The sequence below is a fragment of the Bemisia tabaci genome, chromosome 1, assembly GCF_918797505.1.
Source record: "Bemisia tabaci chromosome 1, PGI_BMITA_v3".
NCBI lineage: Eukaryota > Metazoa > Arthropoda > Insecta > Hemiptera > Aleyrodidae > Bemisia > Bemisia tabaci.
In genome coordinates this window covers 71232707-71253217 of record NC_092793.1, presented here as the reverse complement: position 1 = coordinate 71253217, position 20511 = coordinate 71232707, and the positions used below count along the sequence as shown (strand labels likewise).

The following is a 20511-nucleotide window of genomic DNA, read 5'->3' as shown; positions in this document are numbered from 1 at the left end:
ATCATTAAAAATGTTAGCGTTGGATAGGTCTGACACTTTGAAAGACGTGCATGAGTCAAACCCTGAGTGGGGTGACTTAGCGACCTAGATAAATGTTAGTAGGTATATGTTCTTAACTCTGCTTCCTAATTTAACTCTGAACCTGTAATATTAAATGTTTCCTTGTCATTTTTCAGACTGTGGGATGCTGTGGGTGGATTCTTATTCTTATTCTCTCATATGCAAGACAAACTATCAAAACATTCCAGTCAAGTGGATCTCCTTAAAGAACTTCTTAATTTACAAAAAGACATGATTACCATGATGCTTTCCATGTTAGAAGGTACGTTCTTTGTTCATAAAAAAGTGTACCTTGGCCTAAAATAAAATGAGACAGAATACATGTCACCCAAAAATGAAATGTCAAAATCAGCACTGTTATTTTGAACATTTTTTTTTTCTTACCAAGCTTCAAGCCATCCCGTTCTTCTCATTTTACATTTTTATAAGTTTGGAGTTTCTTACTTGCCAAAGACTTTTGTTTATTGGTAGAAACAAATCTGAATTCTACTCATAATTAAGGTAGGCTTCTCGCCTTTTCAAGTTTGGCTTTGGTATAATTATTTTCATACCTGTTTATTTTTTTATCCTTTGACCTCTCTTTTCTCCCTTTAGATGTGGTTAAAGAAACCTAAGAGCTCTTAAGTTGAGATTTCTAATTGAACTCAATGCAACGGTTTAGAAAAAATTGCTTACCTCTTCGGCAAAATTTTATTCAGACTGTGTTTTAAGTTTCCAAGGCATGTTTTGATAATATTCCTACGCTATCTTCTGTTTTACCCAATATCAATGCGTACTATGTCTGATTCGTTCATATATTTTGACCTTATTCATTTTTCTAATAATACTTATCCCTTGCCTAAGTTTACTTGGTTTCCCAAGTTGTCCGTAAAAGCAACAAATAAAAAAAATATCATAGATTTTGATCATAAAAAATTATTTACCATCTTTCTAAAAAGATTGGGTAAACCATTGTTACAAATCCATTCAGATTATCTGAAAATTTAATTTCAATCATTCTCCCAGGAATTGTTTTCTTAAAAAGTAAAGTCATTAAAATAATCCTTTTTAACATTTTAATTTTTGACTGGTTTTATCATGTCCTGTAGGTAATGTAGTGAATGGCACAATTGGTAAGCAAATGGTGGACACTCTCGTAGAATCTGCATCCAATGTTGAGGTAATAAGTTATTATTATAAATTATTTTCCTATTTTCCCCCCTTTTATTAATTTTTATCAAGTGAATCAGTTCTACTACTGCAGGATTTGTTAATTAGTATTGATTTTGTTGGAATTTTTGTCAATTTCTCAGCTTAACTATCTACAAATTTTAATATATTCTCCAATTTGGTTTGATGACCTCCCACCAAACCAAATAGTCTGTAAAAGCAGTTTTGGTGGAAATGACAGCCTGATATCGATGCCTAAATTCGAAAACTGCATGTCTCATTCTTTCAAGAGAAAACAATCTGAAAAATATTTCTAAAATTTTTTCGTGAAAGTTTCTGAATGAAGAAAGAAAATTTTAAGGTAAACAGTTTGTTAGTTTGCCTTTTAAAAATTACAAGTGTAGATTTGTAATGTGGCAATCAAAGTCGCGCATTTTTACTCTAGCTATGAATATGCTACCTGGCTCAAAGATGTTGGAACCTGCAGTATGAACTACCCTCTTTTCGAGTCTCTGAATTTTATTTTAAACTCAAAACTTTCAGATATTGCTTTCATACTAACTCTCAATTATTTTTTATTGTTTTTTAAACTCTTGCATTAATTCTCTCCCAATTGTGTTTCAGCTAATTTTGAAATACTTTGATATGTTCTTGAAGTTAAAGGACTTAACCAGCTCAGCGAGTTTCTTAGTAAGTTTTCTTTCACTCTTCAAAGACCTATTAAAGTAGCAGTTTTAGTTTATTTTCTTCCCTCTTTTTCGGCGTAAGACTACGTCTCTCTCTACAAAAAGAAATAGAATTTTGTCCAACACCATCAGACTTTGAAATTCAACGAGTGATTAATACAATTTTAATATTAATGATGGCGAATTTCACGACTTTCTTTATCTAAGTCTTGGGTGCATTGGGTGCTGGATTCCAAACTGATTACAAGAGTCATAGCTAAAAGACACCTTGATAGTGAGTCCTCAGGCAAAAAGTCAAACCACTCGTATTGATTGCTCCGCCCTTTTAAGTGGCGTCGCAAAAGAAGACCCCTATTCATTGGTGAAATGGACCTTAATGGCAGTCAAGAAATTCATTGTATCTTTCAAAGGTTTTTTAGGAAGTTTTTTCAAGGTTATCTTATTAAAATATTTTTGACTTTATTCGGTTTTCTCTTGTATCTGTATCAAAAACTGTACTCCTAATAAATGTTACTTTTTGTTCTGCACCTTTTTCTAGGAAATTGACCCTAACAATGAAGGCTGGGTGTTACCGAAAGATTTCAAGGAAAAAATGGAACAACAAAAAAGTTACACTCCGTAAGTTCTTTAAGTTTTATTCGCAAAACTTTGATCACAATACGAGTATTCAATTTCCAAGCCTTCTACAAAATATCTGTTACTGTAAGGAATAGTCATAGCAAACTTAGTGCAAAGGTTTCATCCTTCTTCCTCCTTTCCATTAGGCTTCAGCTTCACCCTTTTGTTAATCCCCTTCTGCTGAGGTCTTGCTCATCCCTTTTGCTTAGCTCTCTGTCTTACCGGGCAATTTTTCCCCCCTTAGTCTCATACAATTGTTCAATCAATCATACCCAAGTAGCATTTCTCAATGGAAAAATCGCTATATATTGCGATTTTATCGGCGATAAAATCGCCAGGATCATCAACATCTCATATCCTCGATCTTATTGCAATAAAATTGCGCTTTTATCGCCCAACAATTTATCGCGATATTTTCGAAATAAAAATCACGATAAATGGCGATTTAATATCGATTTTATCAACAAAAACTGATCACGATTTTATCAAACCTAACCCCCATACAACATCTTAAAATCCATTAATTGAGGGTGGCTTAAAACTGTAGTGATAAGTCTAGTGTTATATTCTTTTAAGTATCTTCTATTTTTGTCTGCACAAAGTGTATAATATCTAATCTCACTGATAAAGGTTAGGTTTGCGCTCATCACTTCATGGTGGGTATAACACTGTTCCGGTTGCCCGGGGTCGGACACCGCAGAGACCGGGAACTGTACCGTTCCCTATAGGCTCGGCGATGCTCGTCCCAGGGCATCCAATTTAGAAAAAAGACTGTACAATTGTAAATATTTTTAGTCGATAAAAGCTAATTACTAATTAATGCTATAACAATGTATCATATTTCTGTATAAAGAAGTCGATATGTAATAAAATAAAAAAAAAAAAAAAAAATTTATCAAACCAAAAATTGCAATATGTTGCGATTTAATCGCCATATATCTCAATTTTTAATGCAATAATATCTCGATATATTGCCATCCAAATAAGCGCGATAATTAACCGATCAAATCGCTCTTTATTGCAATTACTGCAATTTGGGTAGGAACTGGTATGGTAAGCGTAGCTGTGCAGAGTTTCTTCCATCCTGTGCGTCAGCATTGAAGCAGAGCTCATCTTATTTGATGGAAGTGGGTTTGTGAAGTGACTGAACAGGGGTCTTAGGGTGAAGATTTCAACTGTGAGAAAAATATGAAAAAGTGAATAGCACTTTAAATGCATGATTCTCTTTTATCAGTGCTATGATTGCTATGTATAGCTTATGTTTGTAAAGCTGAAAATGAATGCTTTATCTTATGACTGTTTTATTTTTCGAATTTCCAGGGAGGAGATCGAGTTTATGCTGGCCTGCTGTGAAACAAATCATGATGGTAAAATTGACTATGTTGGATTTACTGATAGGTTCCATGAGCCTGCCAAGGAAATTGGCTTTAACCTTGCAGTTCTTCTAACAAACTTATCAGAGCATATGCCCAATGAACCTAGGTAATTTCCATAACTGATTTAAATCTCTGATGCCATAACTATTTTACATCCCCTCGCTCGTTTATCTATCAACAACAATTGGATGCTTGAAAAAACTGTGAGGGGTCAGCCTTAATCAAAGACACTTTTGTAAATGATAGAGACATCTTCAAATACAGGGGCGTTCGACAGTGAGATCTCATAACACTACATATTACTAGTATCATATCATGATTTGAATTTTTTGCTTAAAATGATTTTACCATCAGGTTTGAAATTTTCTCATATCAAATGCAGGGATAGAAGTTAAAAAAAGGTTGAAAGTTGTCAGAGTCTTAATATCTTTTATTATTTTGTGGCTGGCCTTTTCTTACTTGTTGTAAGCAGGAAAACAAAAATATAGACAATAAAAACTTGAAATGATATAAAAAGTCTAGGAATTTATTTTAGTCAGACCTATCATACACTATTTGATGTTCAGTATCTTTTACGTTATCATTTAGTTTCACTCCCTTTATTTTGCGTGTTTTCAGATTAGCTCGATTTTTAGAAACTGCTGGTAGTGTTTTAAATTACTTTGAGCCTTTCCTGGGTCGAATAGAAATATTAGGTGGAAGTAAAAAGATTGAAAGAGTATACTTTGAAATCAAAGAATCTAATATAGAGCAATGGGAAAAACCACAAATTAAGGTAAGTAATTTTACGAAAAAAAAAAAAAAAAAAAAAAAAAACTCTTTATTAGCTCGTCCTCATGTCTATAGTATTTCGAAAAGATCAAAAAAAATTATGGTTGAAGATGTTATGAGCACCATTCATGTGTTGTCCTCAGTTCTTGCCCTCTTTGTATGAAGATCGAGGCTCCTCTAAAAGTTAAGTGCGCTCACCCTCACACGAGTTGGTTGTGATCATGACAGTAGTCATAACAAACTGTTTCTGCACAGGGAAGAAAACACTTTTCTTAGAAAATTTTATTTATCTACAAGAGAGCATAATTAAGACCAATCCACACAGGTCAGTCATTCCCGAGGACGAGTTTTGGTACTCTACTGCGCAGTGACCTAGTATTGAGTGCCTGCAATGTATTTCTTATGGGAGCACCCATTGTGACGTAGCATTGAGTGCTGCGAGTTAGAGCCGGGCGGTGGAGTGGATTTCAAAATAGCTGCGCAATGACTGACCTGTGTGGATTGGTCTGAGCATAATTAAAATGTATAGGATATTCTATCAGGACTAAGTAGCTTACATGACTGTAGTACAAGTTTTCTGATGCATTGCATTTGTTAGTAATAAAATCTGTTTTACAGCAAAATTAGTTTTGCTCAGGCCGATATGTATACCTTGCCATGACCCTAAGCTGGGTGCTAGTGCTATGCAGACATACCAATATACTAGATGAAGATCAGTTTGATGTATTTATACTAAAAGTAACTACTTTGCCTAATCATGGGTCGTTAGAACTTGTTACATTTCAATGATCCTAAAACCATAAAACTCCTTCTTTTTGCAGGAATCAAAACGTGCATTTTTCTACTCCATAGTAACAGAAGGTGGTGATAAAGAGAAACTGGAGGCATTTGTTAATTTTTGTGAAGATGCCATTTTTGAGATGCAGCATGCTAGTGGACTAATGGCTGTTGATGATGGCAGCGGAGTGGGTGGTGGAAAAACAAGGAAAGCCGCTTACAGTTATTTATCCGATGAAGATGAAGAAAAGTAAGTATTCTTTGAAAGAAATACAAGAAAAAATTTAAAGTTGTAATGCAGCAATAACACCTAATTTCTATCAGATGTATGCTTTTCTTATTATGCCCAGAAAAATATGGAATAACATGGCCAATTTTTAAGCTGCATTGTGGAGAATCACTAAGATTCATTCACCATTCAAAAAAGTTAAACGAATTAAAGAAATTCAGTTATAAAACAATTCATTAAAAAAATGCAAGAGTAACAACTTCGGTCAGGTAGGTAATACCTTTTTACATTCACTTCATTGCGATTAGATACCTCCTTAATGTTCGATCTTATTTTTCTGTTTCTCTATCGCTCTAAATTGAGCAAATAGACACACTTTGGGTAAAAAAAAATTGCATTAAAGAGGATTGTGTGAAAGAGGAGCTCTCGTAATATTAGCTGTATGCTGTAAAGAACAGGAGTTGCGATAAGAAAACTATGAAAATACCTTTTTGGTTGCAGTGTTTCAAACTGTCTATTTTTGTATGAAATTATTGCCACTTACTTTTTTACAAAATTATCAGCGAAAACTTATGAAATGGTAAAAAAAAAAAAAAAAAAAAAAAAACAGATGAACTTTTGTGTGATAATGATGATTTCTCATCCTGTAAAAAAATACAATAGGACAGGATCCTAGTAATGGCTCAAACCGAGGCACATGGTTTTGCTGCTTTACCATGAAAAATGTTCTCTGCATGAACTCTCCTAAGAACCTCTGCAATATGCTATAATATTGCTACAGCTGTGCAATAACAAGTGGATGTTGTGATGTAAAGTGATTTATTTTTAAGTAATACTAAATGATTGTCAGCTGAAAAGTACTGACATGTCATGGAAAAATCACAAAAAGAAAAATCAGAAGAAAGAGAAAATACCATTTTATCTTTACCTTTATCCTTCCAGAATTAATATTCCCTAACTCATAGTGCTCTAAAAAATGAATGAGGTGTATTTTTTCATCTTTTGAACTGTGAAATTTTAAAGCCTGCTAATAGACATAATTCTCAAAAATGTATTCATTTAATTATTAGTTAAAAACTACATTCATGCTTTCTCATGCTTAATTTTCAGGAATGTACATCCAATAAAAAGAGGTTTACAAGCCGTGAAAGATACAGTCTTCTTCCTTTTTGCAATGCTCTCTCCATCAAACATAAAACAAAAATTGGGAGAACTACAACAAATGAGTGTGCCGGAAATGGTCATTGGTTTCTTCAAGCTTATTTTCTATTTGTTCTATTATTCTGGCTTCAGTGTCATGGTTGTATTCAGGTAAGCTTTATTTTATGCGTTTTATGATATCTTGAAAATTCATCCATTGAAATAATTTTGGAGTAACTCACAGTCCAAAGGATGAGAATGTCAGTTTGTATCTTTTTGCACAGCTATAGCTTCGTATAATCTTACAGGAGCTTTTCAAGTCTGTTGTAGTCAATGATAGAATCAGCCAACATTACTATTGGCTTGTCAAAGTCAACTCTGGCCAAAATGGCCCCTGCCCTGGGGTAAATTGAATGGGGTCATTGATGTACTAAATATTCCATCGTCGTAAAATCTTCAATTTTTTCCCAAATATCTTACTTACGAAGCTTGCTGACCACTTCAGCGCAGCATGAAAGCCCTGATTGCAGTTTCTACCACTCTGATTCTTCTTTAAGAAAAACTTTCCCCTTTCCTTTCCTGATGCAAAGTGACATTTTTCTTTTCCTAAAATCTCTAAAGATAATAATTATACAAGAATAGGAGACAACATAGGATAACTTTTCTCACCAATGACGTGATTCTGGTACAAAGCTTATCTTCTCCCCCTTTCTAAATTAAAACTAAATAATTTCGCAGCAAAATTCGAAGTCTATGCATGACTTCTATGAACGCACCGATTTGGCTGAAATTTTCCGCTGATCATTTTTTCTCGAAAAAATTCTGAGAGGGAGATGAGGCTGTCAAAGTTACCAAAATTTTTTCAAATCCTTGCAAACCGGAATACATAGTTAAGAAGTCTCACCGTTTGTGCCATCATTTCAGTTTTCTTAGCATAGGGATTAAATTTTACTATCATGACGCAATTACACTATCATGACACAATTACTTGTACAGTCTCCTCCCTCTAAATTCCCTTCTGTGAAAATCATTGACAGTTATGTATGTTATTGATTTTTTGTCCAAAATATTTCAAGGTATTTCGGGCGAATATTAATGAGTTTAATGAGAGGACCTCAAGTTGAGGAACCAGTCGTGGAAATTAAAGAAGAAGAAAAGTGGGGCTCTATGAGAAAACTTCCTGCATTACCTCCGCCTGAAGATGGCAAAGACTCTCAACTCATCATGCATGGATCAGAAGGATCTAAAGAAGATGGGGCTCAGTAAGTTTTTTGTTTAATACTATAATTAATAAACTCATGGTTTGATTTTTCATCTACCCAGTATCCTAAAACTTAATCATTTCAGTATTAAATTGAGCGCAGTGACAGAATGATTCAATAAATGCAAGCAAGTTAAGTTTCTAGTAAGTTTCATGAAGCTGAAACCTTATAAAAACGTTCCTTGGAATTTTATTTAAATTTTGCTCTGACGCTCTCAGTCAGACACCAGATTTAGCCTGGCTATACCCATTAGACTTCCCTCTTTCCCCCTAGGACCCTGATATTATTTGTGGACATCTTTTAAAGAATATTTGACTGTATTTTTTTTTTCTACACTTTTTTTCTATTTTAGCATAAAACCTAGTGGTCATGAAGGCACTCCAATGAGCGCACAGTTAGGCACTGAGGAAGGTGGTGACTCGCCTACCGGTGAAAGCGGTGATTCCCATTCCAAGTCTGATTCCGATGAAGGACTTAGGGCAGAGGGTGCCTTAACGCTCACAGAATTCTTAGGGTAAGATTCTTTTTTTAACTCTTATATCAAATAATTTATTGAATTATATTATTTAGAATTTAATTTAACATATCTAAGTTTCACCCCAAAATTCAATTTCCAGTTTTATGTAATAATAAATTGAAGATAAAGAATTTTCCATGAATTAAAGAAAGTTAAGCTAAGAGCTAAACATTTATTGAAGGTTTTATATCAGTCTTTACCTAGTCTTAAGAGCAATATGCGTTTCACTAATCCAAGCGTATATTTTCTAAATATGTGCCAAAAAATTGGATTAGTGTAAATTAAAAGAACTCCATCCATGTCCAGAAAATACTTTTTTACATGAAAATTTATTTAACAACGTACACAACGTTAACCTCAATGACAACAATTGTCCTTATACATAGTACATTCGACAACAATACAGCGTTTGCCTCTATGTTTGACAATGTTTGCTTCTTTTAGTATCAAAGTCTAATGAACAATATGACATTTAAGTTGATTCACTCAAACCGCACCTCTTCCGATCTGTTAATGTAATCACAATCTTTAATTTATCAGAGTGAATATTGGACATTCTCTAATCATTAATTTGCTGATCCAGTGTCAGCATTTGTGATCGTTCTCTCATTGCTTTTGGAAACACCTAAGAGGTCTGGGATAATCCTCTCATTGAAATAATGTTGACATTATTTAAAGATTGAACTTTCCGTCAAACTTATCTTTTCTTTTATTTTTTTAATGTTTTCTGTTCATTATCCTCTTGGAGATAGTTATTTAAAATGCAAGGATAAAGCCCATAAATTTATATTTTCCTATGCTTCAATTTTATTTTACAGATGGGACCATTCTACAGAAGATAGGTACCTTATTATGTAGAACTCTGAATGAATTTGTCTTTGCATCGTTTCTGTTGTCGATGAATATTGCTCGAAAAGAGAAATGCAAGTGCATTGTCAGTTCATCCTTTTTTAATGCATTAAGATATGAAACAATTGAATTTATCTCGACTTGCCAACTTGTGTAGATTACAGCAAAAATTTCAATATCTTGGTTCTCTTTTCTTGTGGAAAGGAAGAAAAAGTTCCTCACTTTCCCTCGTTTCATACTAATGTCATTTAAAGTTGTAAATTTTTTGACAGAATTTTTTCAAATCTTGAAGCCACCAAGTATATTTTCTGAGTATGCTGACTGTCTTAACCAGGTGTATTTCATGGAGATCATGTCTTAAGGTTCATTACCATCATATTCATACTCTCATGCAAACAATCATAAATTCATGTAAATATTTTGTCATGTAACTCGCTCATAAGTACAGATTAACTTCTGATTCTGACAACTGCAATTTTCTTTGTAAATATGTAAATGTTCAGTGCATTTTGATGAAATTTCTCTCGTAATGGTTTTGAAAAGTAATCTTAAGACAGTATTTTTGTAACTGAATGAATACAGCACATCTCTCATCCAGTTGAACTCGGTTAAAATGGAATCTAAATTGCTAGAGACAAAAATATTGGTTGAAAACTAATTCTTGGCCTGCAATGCATAAGAATTAAGAAACTGTGACTTTGTCTTGCTCTCATGATTTATTAGCAATGAAATAGAAATTCTCACTGTACTCCTACTGTTGGGTGAAAAATGAACTACTCACTAAACAATGGACAATGGACTTGGGTTTGTTTCTAATGATTGTAATTATTACTGGGATTCTTCAGCCTGTGAGATTAAAACTCATTCTTTAGATGACCCTCATACTACAATATATTTTGTATCCTTACGCAAACTCAGAAGATTGTCATAAATTTGAAAGCAGTTTGGGAATATCAAATTCAAGGGCAATGTCGAAAAATGCTTAGTGAAAATTGCTTTTCTACGGGGTTCACTCTGTCCAATTTTGGAAAATAAGGGCTCAAATTTAAACTGATAGTATAGAAAATCCAGATATATGATTGATTCTCTCCAGCATTCACGGTTTACCAGAAAAAGCTAGGAGACCTTTCTGTCTGGATTTTGAAAGAGGAGAAATTAATGAGAATTGTTGTGGGCTTTGCGCAGTCTCATTTTACGAGCTGTGACGTATCTGTTGAAAGTTACAATTCCTTGAGTTACAATTACAATTTCTTGAGAATGTTCCTTTTAAATTCTTTTTTTTTCCATTTAGTGGTGGAGCGGCCAAAAAAGAAGCAGCTCTTGTTGCAGAAGTAGCAGCTCAGCATCAAGCAGTAATGGCGGCAGTTGAAGCTGAAGGGAAACAAGAAACTGTTTCAGAGCCTTCAGCAGTCTCACAGGTGAGTTCAAACTTATTAATTGATAAAAAATATGATAAAGTCAATTAAAATTTAAAATATCCTGAAAGTCAAATTTTACAGGAGAAGATAAAAAATGTGCATCGTTTAATATTTTATCTTTTTTATGCAATTTTTGAGAATTTTGAAAAAAATATCATAAACTTCAGTAAAAACCTGTAAATTAAGTTGTCAATCAAACCCTGCATTGAAGTTCGTGAAATTACTTCAGTATCTTAATTAAAGATGCGGCAGAAATGTATTCTATTTTAAATTCTCTCAGTTTTTTTAGATATACTCTAATAATTTTTTATGGTAGGCTAATTTTCTGAAATGTTCATTTACATTCCATCTCATCTTTTTCTAAAAATTTGTCTAGCTATTTTTTTGGCCCAAAAGGATACCCTTGCTAACAACCATTTCATTTTATAATATAATTCTCTAATGCAAGATTTTAATAACCTCAAAACAGTTTAATTGCCAAAAAAAACAAGTCAAATCGCAAAATGGTGCCTCTTATAATATTCATCCCCTTGGAATTAATTTTTGTTCATTTTCGTAGATTGATTTTAATGGATACACCCACCGTGCCTTGAGTTTCTTAGCCAGAAATTTCTACAATCTGAAATATGCTGCTCTTGTTCTTGCATTTTGCATCAACTTCATTCTTCTCTTTTACAAGGTATTATTTTCCTCTCAACTTTTCTGATACAATCAATGTGTTGAATATAGTGATACATTATAAAATACATATATTAATTTAGTGTTGCATTGATACATTAGAAATTACATATGTTAATTTAGTGTTGCATTAGAAATGCAATTATAAGAGTAATAAATACAAAATGGCCAATGGATATAATGATTTACAAGTGATTCTTATCGCAGAAATATTAAATGATATGAAGGAAACAATTCTGACTTGGACCTGCTTGGTAAAATAAACTCACAGCCTTCATAACCCCTGTCTTCATATTTTACAAAATCACTTTATGCTAGGGAACTGTCAAATCCAAGCCACCTCAGATTTAGCTCATTGTTTTTCATAGACTCCGAACAAAGTGTGCCGTAAGACCACATGTATTAAAAGTTCCAAAAATTTGCATAATGCTAAATTTTACACGATCTGCCGAGGATATTTCCCTATGGTCACAACACCCTCTTCGACCCAGAAAATAAAAGTAAGATATAACCCAAATGAAAAACCAGACCATCAAGGTCTATGATTTTTGTGAACATTTTATTTTATTTTCATTTTTCTGGTTGGTGAAGAAGTTGAAAGTATCCAGAAACGTTCCAGGCAATTTATGCAGTATATTAGCCTTAGTTACTCATTTTGTTTTGTTTTCCTTTATATTCCTGTTTTTTAATTTATTTTTTGAACTGTAGGTAACAGTAATTGGTGGAGAAGAGGAAGATGGCGGAAGTGGTGATGATTTTGGCGGTCTATCTGGTGAGGACCTTTTAGGCTCGGTTGGTCTGGATGCAGGCTCTGGTGAGGATGGGGGCGGTAGTGGAGGGAGTGGAGAGGATGAAGAAGAGCCGTTGGAGATTGTCCATGTTGACGAGGATTTCTTTTACATGTACCATATTCTACGTTTTGCTGCTTTCCTCCATTCCTTAGTCTCTTTAGCCATGCTCATTGCATACTACCATCTCAAGGTATCAGACTGACAGCGTCTACTTCATGCATTATTAAATACCATGAATTTTCTAGTTGATTTTTCCTCCCTCAATTATGATATTTTGCTCCAGGGCTGCAGAATGTGCCTGTTTGCGGGAGAAATGTAAAGGCGCCTGAAAAGGGGGAAAATGTGAAGGCAAGAGGCATTTTTGAGAAGAAAACCATTACACGTGTTATTTATTTTTAGGAAAACTACTGAACTCATTTCTTTTGGCAAAGGAAACTGTATAATGTACCAAGGGGATGCTAAGAAAATGGTGAAGTGTGCAGTCTTATGTGGACAGCAATGTGAAGACTGCCTCCAAAAATTTGAAGGAAAGTAATCTTATGTACACAGCAAATTGTGAAAGTGCCCTAAAAATTGTGGAGGCTGAGAGGGTTTTTTTTTCTGTTTGAAGGTTTTCAGATTTTCAACTCTTGTGAAATAATGTGATTTTAACACACATCCAAAAACTCAACAAAAGATCAGCGCATTGTACTGACCTTTTTTTGAAAACCCAGCATATTGCAGAAAATTGCGTCCTAAATCAATTTGCATCCCTGCTGTATGGGTAGCCATAGATCAAATTCAGCTCCGTTCATGCTTGCACTTGCCATATTTATCAAGGAATAGCCATGATTCCTGTTTTAGAGTTAACTAATTTCTTCAGGTAGATGAAACTAATTTTTTTTTCCAGTCAGTTCTTGGAATTAAAGTATCTCTAAAACTTTTTTTTTTCATTCAGTATATAATTATTGTTTTTTAATTTTGTAGGTGCCTCTCGCCATCTTCAAAAGAGAGAAAGAAATTGCTCGAAGACTTGAGTTTGACGGTTTATTTATTGCTGAACAACCAAGTGATGATGACATCAAGTCGCATTGGGACAAGCTAGTTATCTCTGCCAAGTATGATTCAATCATTTTTAATCATCGAGATTTGTTATAACCTCTACAATTAAACTCAATCATCAGCACTACAATAAACTACAATTATCAGCAGATAATTTTTTCAGACATTGTCTAGTTCTGCAACCATATATCATTTCAGTATCGTTGAAGGAGCATGTTTCTTGGCTAAAGAGTCGTAAATATTTTGCATTTTTCTTGTGAACTCTTTATTCTAGAATAATAACGATTCTAAACTAATCAAATAAAGTGAAGATGTTAGAATTTTGCTGGTTGATAAAAAAAGTTGTCTGGTTTACATAATCTCTATGAATAAGTTGTACAATGAATGGGCTTGCTGCTAACCAGACCAAGACTGATTGACATTCTCCCTCATTTCAAAATATCGTTTCAAATGGGTATTCAGTGGGTTGCATCTTTTTGGCATTTTTAAAACGAAGTTTCTTTACCATTTAAGGTTTAAAAAAATCTGAAAAAGTTCCTTGGAGCTTATTTCAATCCGCTCCGTGCTTGCAGAAAATGAATTTTTAAAAAAATTGGTGCCATTGATTCATTATTTTATAAGAATGTGTAGCACCTATGTTCGTAAAATTGTTTATAAATCACAAAAAATTGCTCAAATGTTTGTACTACAAGTCTTTAAACTTAAGATGTATCCTTTAATAAGAATTTAATTTAGTTCATAAATCAAACCAATCTTATTACAGCAGTATCCATGGGAAAAAAGTATGATCGAAAAGTCTAAACGCACTGAATACGGAGCTTAATTCTTTTTTTACTGTTGATATTTTACATGTCTTTTATTTGAGAATAACAGAGCCTCAGTGTTAAGTACTTGTTTCAGTGTATCAGTTACTCTTTTTGAGATTTACAGTGTCTCTTTTCAAATGTCAGTATCTAAACATTTCATTTCGCTTTCCAGGTCATTTCCTGTAAATTATTGGGACAAATTTGCTAAGAAAAAAGTCAGACAAAAGTATAGTGAAACGTACGACTTTGATTCAATCAGTAACCTGCTTGGCATGGAGAAGACTTCTTTCAGTTCACAAGAAAACGAAGAGGGCTCCGGCATCGTTTACTTGTAGGTTTTATTTCTAAATCTCAAGTTCTCTCCAAGTCCTCGGTTGCATAATACTTTACGCCGAATCCACAATTATAATTGACGACTAATGCGTTCAAAGTTTGATTGTGGAAATGTCGAGTCCTTAACCATTTCATTTTTGCAAACGGTTTCCATGAGAATTTCATACCCTCAAAAGACTTATCAGTAATTTTTTGCAGAATTTAAGAATGTGGTCATCAACGGTTCAATAAAGGCAACAAAGTCTCATCAAGGATTCTCCGGTGATTATCTCCCCAACTCGTTTTTTGGGGTAGGGCAACAGAGCAAAGTGTTTGAAGAGAGAGTGGATGATAATAAACACCAGCAGGGTTCCTCTTGTTTGTCCTCAAGCGTGCCAACAGAATCAGCAATTGGTTGGCAATTTGTGATGTAAGTGGAGGGACCCCAGTCTATTCACTGGTATGGAGTGTAGAAAACTGGATGACCAAAATGGAGCCCTATTGTCACCTTTCGGGTTGGAGCTCTCTGAGGTTTAAGCGGCAGGGAAGATAAAAAATATCCATTCCTGAGCAGTCAGCAAAGGATAAAAAGCTCAAAAGTAAAAGCTGCCTTTTGAGGGCAGTGATGGTGTTGGCATTAGATCAAATAGTGGTGGCCAAATTGCACTCACCATGCACTTTTTATATGTGCGTTCAGGGATAAAGTGCTGTGAAAAGAAGATATAAAAACATTTGTCTCAAAACTCACTCTTCGCTTTTCCTCTCCTATCCTAACAACGTATTCAATATCTATGTTAAATATTTGCCATTGAAAAAACTTCTGAAGCCTTATTACATTTTAATGTTTGTTTTTCAGTATTTTGAATATTGATTGGAGGTACCAAATTTGGAAAGCTGGCGTCACAATAACTGATAATGTATGTATTATCCTTATAATGCACCGTTAACTAATTTGAAAGATCCTCCTAGTCCTGCATCTATCTAAACCTTGATAATCTGCAATGAGGCCCCAGGAATAGATTTTTTCACCTGCCACTTTAAGGCAAAAATTCCTCAAGGCAGATAAAATACCATATTGAATGGGGTCATTTAATTAATAGTTACATTACTGCTTCTGCCCTTGGTGGAAATAGATGGTTTTGGCAAGACCTCTCATCAACTCCATGCAAATCTAATGGAGGTCGAGTAACTGTTTGGTCAGTTTAATTGAGTCATTAAAAATTTCACTCATTGCAAGATTGTAGAATTCATGAATGCATGATAAGCACCACAAGACAAACGGATGTGATTTGCAGAAAAAACTCTGTTAGGATCGCTCAGAGCAGTGACTGAGAGTCGCAACGCACACTAGTTAATGAAAAGGGACTGTTTTAGCATCCTATGCATATCAATGGTGAAACTGCAAAAATGCGTATCTCGATTGCAGTGTTTCAAAATCTTTGCCCTTATTTTATTTTTTGCAGACTAAACCAACATCATGGCTTGAAAGTTTCACAGAATACTCTTTACCTAGAGTGGAAAAATCACCAAAGTTTTCAAAAAAAGACATCAGGAAGTTTTCAACGTAGAAAATAAAGTATGACAGGAACCACGCAATGTCACTAACCGAGATACGCATTTCTACAGTCTTAGCATCGATTTGAATAGAAATTTCATTTTTAAAAGTACCTTTATTTGTCTGAAAGTATTGTTTACTCCTAATTAATACAATACTGTAATCGTACGTTCACATGTAATGTCCATTTTACATCTTATTGATTTTTCCTTTTTTTCACTGTCCGTTCACTCTCATTTAATTACTGTTGTAAATCACTAAAATGTCATTATTCCTCTGTTTCTATTTTTCAGGCTTTCTTGTACAGTTTATGGTACTTCACTTTTTCAATTCTAGGCAATTTTAACAATTTTTTCTTCGCTGCTCATTTATTGGACGTTGCTGTTGGTTTCAAAACCTTGAGAACCATTTTACAGTCTGTCACCCATAATGGCAAACAGGTACATTAATTTTCCCTAAGGCTCTAAAGATTTCTGTGTTACATCTCATCTCATCCTTTTTCTGCCCTTCATTACATGTTGAGGCCTGTTGTTTGCTCTGAAACACCAGGCATACGAGCTCTACTGGCAGCTGGGGCCTCATGTCCTCTAATTCTAATTCATAGGGCTTTAAACATGTCTGTGCTGATCTGTTTTGAAGTTTCCACTCATGAATCTAAGTTTTAAAAGAAAATCACGCAGAAACTAAGGGAAAATATCAGAGCAAAGATCAATAACGAAAAAATATCTGTCATGAGGAGGATGTAGAAAGAAGTACAAAAATTAGGCAGCAATCCTGTCAACAATTGGGGAGTTAAAATGTATCAAAATTATGTATTAAGATGGCAAAAGTTAAGGAAAACTGTTCGCATCATTTTTATAGCCTCAGTAATTCTTAAGAACAAAAAGTAAGTAAATTTACCTCCTGTGATATGAAAATTTGAGTAATGTGAAACAAGTAATTTAAGAAATTTTACTACAAATATGTGTAAATATACCTGCATACTCAGAGTATCATATCCTGAAACTTATACTTGAAGAAAGAAACATATCGCTGGTAAAATTACCAAACCATGCATCTCATTTGTGGTGTTTAACAATGTTCGTTCTTATTATGCTCTTACACTCTACTTTTTTAAGGAGAAAAAATCAACATCATCTCTTAAAGCTTTCACAGAATATATTTTGCACGGAAAAGAAAAATCACAGAAGTCTTTAAGAATTGACAATTTCCCATTTTAAAAATGAAGTATATCAGGAAGTCTAACAACATCTTAAACTGAAATACATGATTTAGGACTTTCAGTGTGGACATGTGGTAAAAGAAAAACGTCATTGGTCAACAACATAGCCCTTTCAATTTTAAATTGTAAATAGAATGCAGGTAATAAAGGTCAATTAATTCAATCTGATTTTTTTTTTTTTTTTTGCAGCTTGTCTTGACTGTCATGCTGTTGACAATCATTGTATATATTTATACTGTAATAGCATTTAACTTCTTCCGAAAATTCTATGTTCAAGAAGAGGATGATAATGTTGACATGAAGTGTCATAATATGTTAACGGTGAGGAATTTTTCCTGATATTTTGCTCTATACACTTTTTCAAATTTTGCTTACTATGCTTCATGAAAGGCGCCTGTAACAATTTCCTCTTTAATCCCATTAAAGTCACTACTTAATTGTTTTAAGATGTGAACTTCATCAGAACACATTATGGACTTACAATAGGAGCCTCCTTTGTAGAACTAATGTTCAGGTTGCAACATTAATTCTTTTTGCATGGAAATAGTGTTGATGATCCTGGGGAACATGCATTTTTATATTTTTTTAACGAGCCCCAGAAAGTCAGTAAAGTAGGGGAATTCAGACAAGCAAAATTCAAACGCAGCACCTCCATGTTATTGCCATAAACCAACTCGTTACCTATTTAATGTTTCATATTCTTGTACTTTTTATCCAGTACAATGCCAAAGAAAAGAAACCTTTTCAACAAAAAGAAAAGACCTCTCAAAGAACCTCTTCAAAGAAAAGATTCCTCAATCAACAACATGCCAATCTCAAATTAAGTGCACAGTCCTGTTACGTATTCAGTTGTACCCAAAAACGAACAAAAAATCTGGGAATTTTTTAAATAATTTAGTTCTAACATTTTTAACTCTCTCTTCCTCAAAATTTTAAAATAATTACCAACCTGATTGTGTCTTATTTATTCTGTATTTTTTTCAGTGTTTTGTGTTCCATTTATATAAGGGTGTGCGTGCTGGTGGTGGTATTGGTGATGAAATCGAGCCACCAGATGGTGATGACTATGAAGTCTATCGGATAATGTTCGATATTACTTTCTTCTTCTTTGTTATTGTCATCCTTTTGGCCATCATCCAGGGTTAGTAATTTAAAACTGGATTTTATTTCTTTCCTGTTGTTAACCTTTCATTTTATGTTAGATTTTATCATCAAAAGCAGAGCTCCCGGGTGCTCTACATGCGAGATCCGTCCGCTTTGCTGCTTTCCGTGCTGCTACTGTCATTCTGTGACATCATGCATATGGACGAGTTAAAATAGGGAAGTGTTTTCCCATAAGGTTTTAGTCTGTATACGGTTCGTGCTGGTATAGGGAAGGTCTGCGCGGCACGGATTTATCCGCACGCTTGGAATCGCTGAATCAAGATATAGTTCTTCTATAATCTTACTAACAGTCACTAAATCTAGAATCAGATACACTTAAATTTCATAATGCGGCCTTCAACTTTCAATATTTCTTTTTCAATCAGTGGGAGTGAAGAAAATGCTAGCGGAGACAAAGTTGCTATGTAGCATATTGATGATCAAAGTGCAAAACCAAGTATCTCCATTTGCAACGTTTAGACTTTCTGTCATGCTTTATTTTTTTATTTTTGAAAACCAGTCAACGTAATTTCTTGAAAACTTTGATATTTCTTTTCTATTAGCAGAGTATTCAGTGTAAATTTCAAGCTGCAAAGTTGGCTTGTTTCTCCCCAAATAAATCAAACAGGAACGGAAATTTTGAAACATTGCAACGGAAATAAATGGTTTTGCATTTTGGCCATCGATATTATCATTAAAAAAAAATTGAATTCAGGAGGATAGAAAGGTGTTTAATTCTTTCTTCTTTAACAAATTATACAGAATCTACTCAATAAGTAAATGACACAGTATGGGAAACCAAGGGATTCCAGTGGATTTTAAGGGCTGAATTTTGTTATTTTTGGTATGATGTTATTTAATGTCTCTTGTCTTGAGTGTAGCAAGTTTTTAAGTGATCTAATTTTTAATATGCTAATTTTGAAAAAAGAGGGGCCACCATTCACCATTATCTTTTGGAGGCATGGAACTGCCGCTGTATTGGGTGTGCAGAGCCTTTTGTTTTCAGGAGATCAGGAAAACGTTTGTTTTTTTTTTTTTGCTGAAATATTCCTCTTTTCCGCCCATATTTCTTCTAAATTATAGCCCGTACAAGGTTTGATTTTAAAACCCCATCATGCTCAGAGGGTTGTAAAGAGCATTATAGAGGTTGTTTTAAAAGGAAGTAAGTATCCACCTCAAGTAACTTTTGAACAAATTCAAATATCAAAAGACGCCAAAACATGTGTGTAATATTTTTGAGGGGACATCTTTTCCGCATATTTTCACTTTTGGGCCCTACAGAGAGCGTTTTGGCGCTTTTCGATTTTCGAATTCGTTCAGAAGATATTCCAAGTCGATACTTGATTATGAAATGCTCTGCATAGTAATGACAAAATATAGCGAGCGCCGAATCTCATGGTTTTCCATGAGGGGTCCTTTTCACACATATTTTATCCTTCGATTTTGATTGTCAATTTTTTTGATTCTTTTTTAGTCTGACAAGCAGTTTGACTTTTCTGCCGATTGTTTCAGGTTTGATCATCGATGCTTTTGGAGAGTTGAGAGATCAACTTGAGAGTGTAAAAGATGACATGGAATCCAACTGTTTTATTTGTGGCATAGGAAAAGATTTCTTTGATACCGTTCCTCATGGGTTTGATACTCATGTTCAACAGGAACACAACTTAGCCAATTACATGTAAGTTTTAAAACAGAGAAAAAATTCTTCAGAGAAGAGTTCAGTAAATGAAAAGCTGTGCAAACCTTAATTTTTTTAGCTGACTGGGACTTTCTAAAAGATTTCTGTACCCAAACTTTGAACCCAACCTTTTGCAATTAATTTGATGTGAAAGCTTGGATCAAATTAAGAATATTAACTGAGGAGTGCTTTCCCCGAACAACCACTATGTTTTCTTGTAAATTTGGGTAGTCGATACCAGCTCAGTCACGAGTCATCCAGTGTGAGAGAAAAAAATGCAGACTAGACCACTTCTCATGAGGAATTTGTTTCAAATCCTCTGCTCAAACGAGGTCACTTTAACTGAAATCTAAACCCTCAGCAGTTACAGTAAATGTAACTGTCTCAATTTGTTGTCTGCTGGTGAATCATCGAAAACGGTCAAAAAGTGACG

At 34.1% G+C, this 20511-nt stretch overlaps 1 protein-coding gene across 6 annotated transcripts in view; it reads left to right on the top strand.

Annotated features, from left to right (window-relative positions):
• Positions 1-20511, top strand: part of RyR (Ryanodine receptor) — a 130121-nt gene that overhangs the window by 108603 nt on the left and 1007 nt on the right. For 3 of the 6 annotated variants that reach the window (XM_072306110.1, XM_019045586.2, XM_019045584.2), the window contains 21 exons: positions 177-322; positions 1149-1219; positions 1834-1899; positions 2434-2513; positions 3834-3995; positions 4508-4664; positions 5482-5687; positions 6777-6977; positions 7883-8068; positions 8421-8582; positions 9404-9427; positions 10726-10852; positions 11412-11531; positions 12239-12511; positions 13288-13418; positions 14341-14499; positions 15337-15397; positions 16329-16475; positions 17447-17578; positions 18242-18398; positions 19913-20078. In XM_072306110.1, the coding sequence (XP_072162211.1) occupies positions 177-322; positions 1149-1219; positions 1834-1899; positions 2434-2513; positions 3834-3995; positions 4508-4664; positions 5482-5687; positions 6777-6977; positions 7883-8068; positions 8421-8582; positions 9404-9427; positions 10726-10852; positions 11412-11531; positions 12239-12511; positions 13288-13418; positions 14341-14499; positions 15337-15397; positions 16329-16475; positions 17447-17578; positions 18242-18398; positions 19913-20078 (2934 nt within the window). The remainder of the gene's footprint in view (positions 1-176; positions 323-1148; positions 1220-1833; positions 1900-2433; positions 2514-3833; positions 3996-4507; positions 4665-5481; positions 5688-6776; positions 6978-7882; positions 8069-8420; positions 8583-9403; positions 9428-10725; positions 10853-11411; positions 11532-12238; positions 12512-13287; positions 13419-14340; positions 14500-15336; positions 15398-16328; positions 16476-17446; positions 17579-18241; positions 18399-19912; positions 20079-20511) is intronic. The other 3 variants (XM_072306112.1, XM_072306111.1, XM_072306113.1) reach the window with 1 other exon arrangement.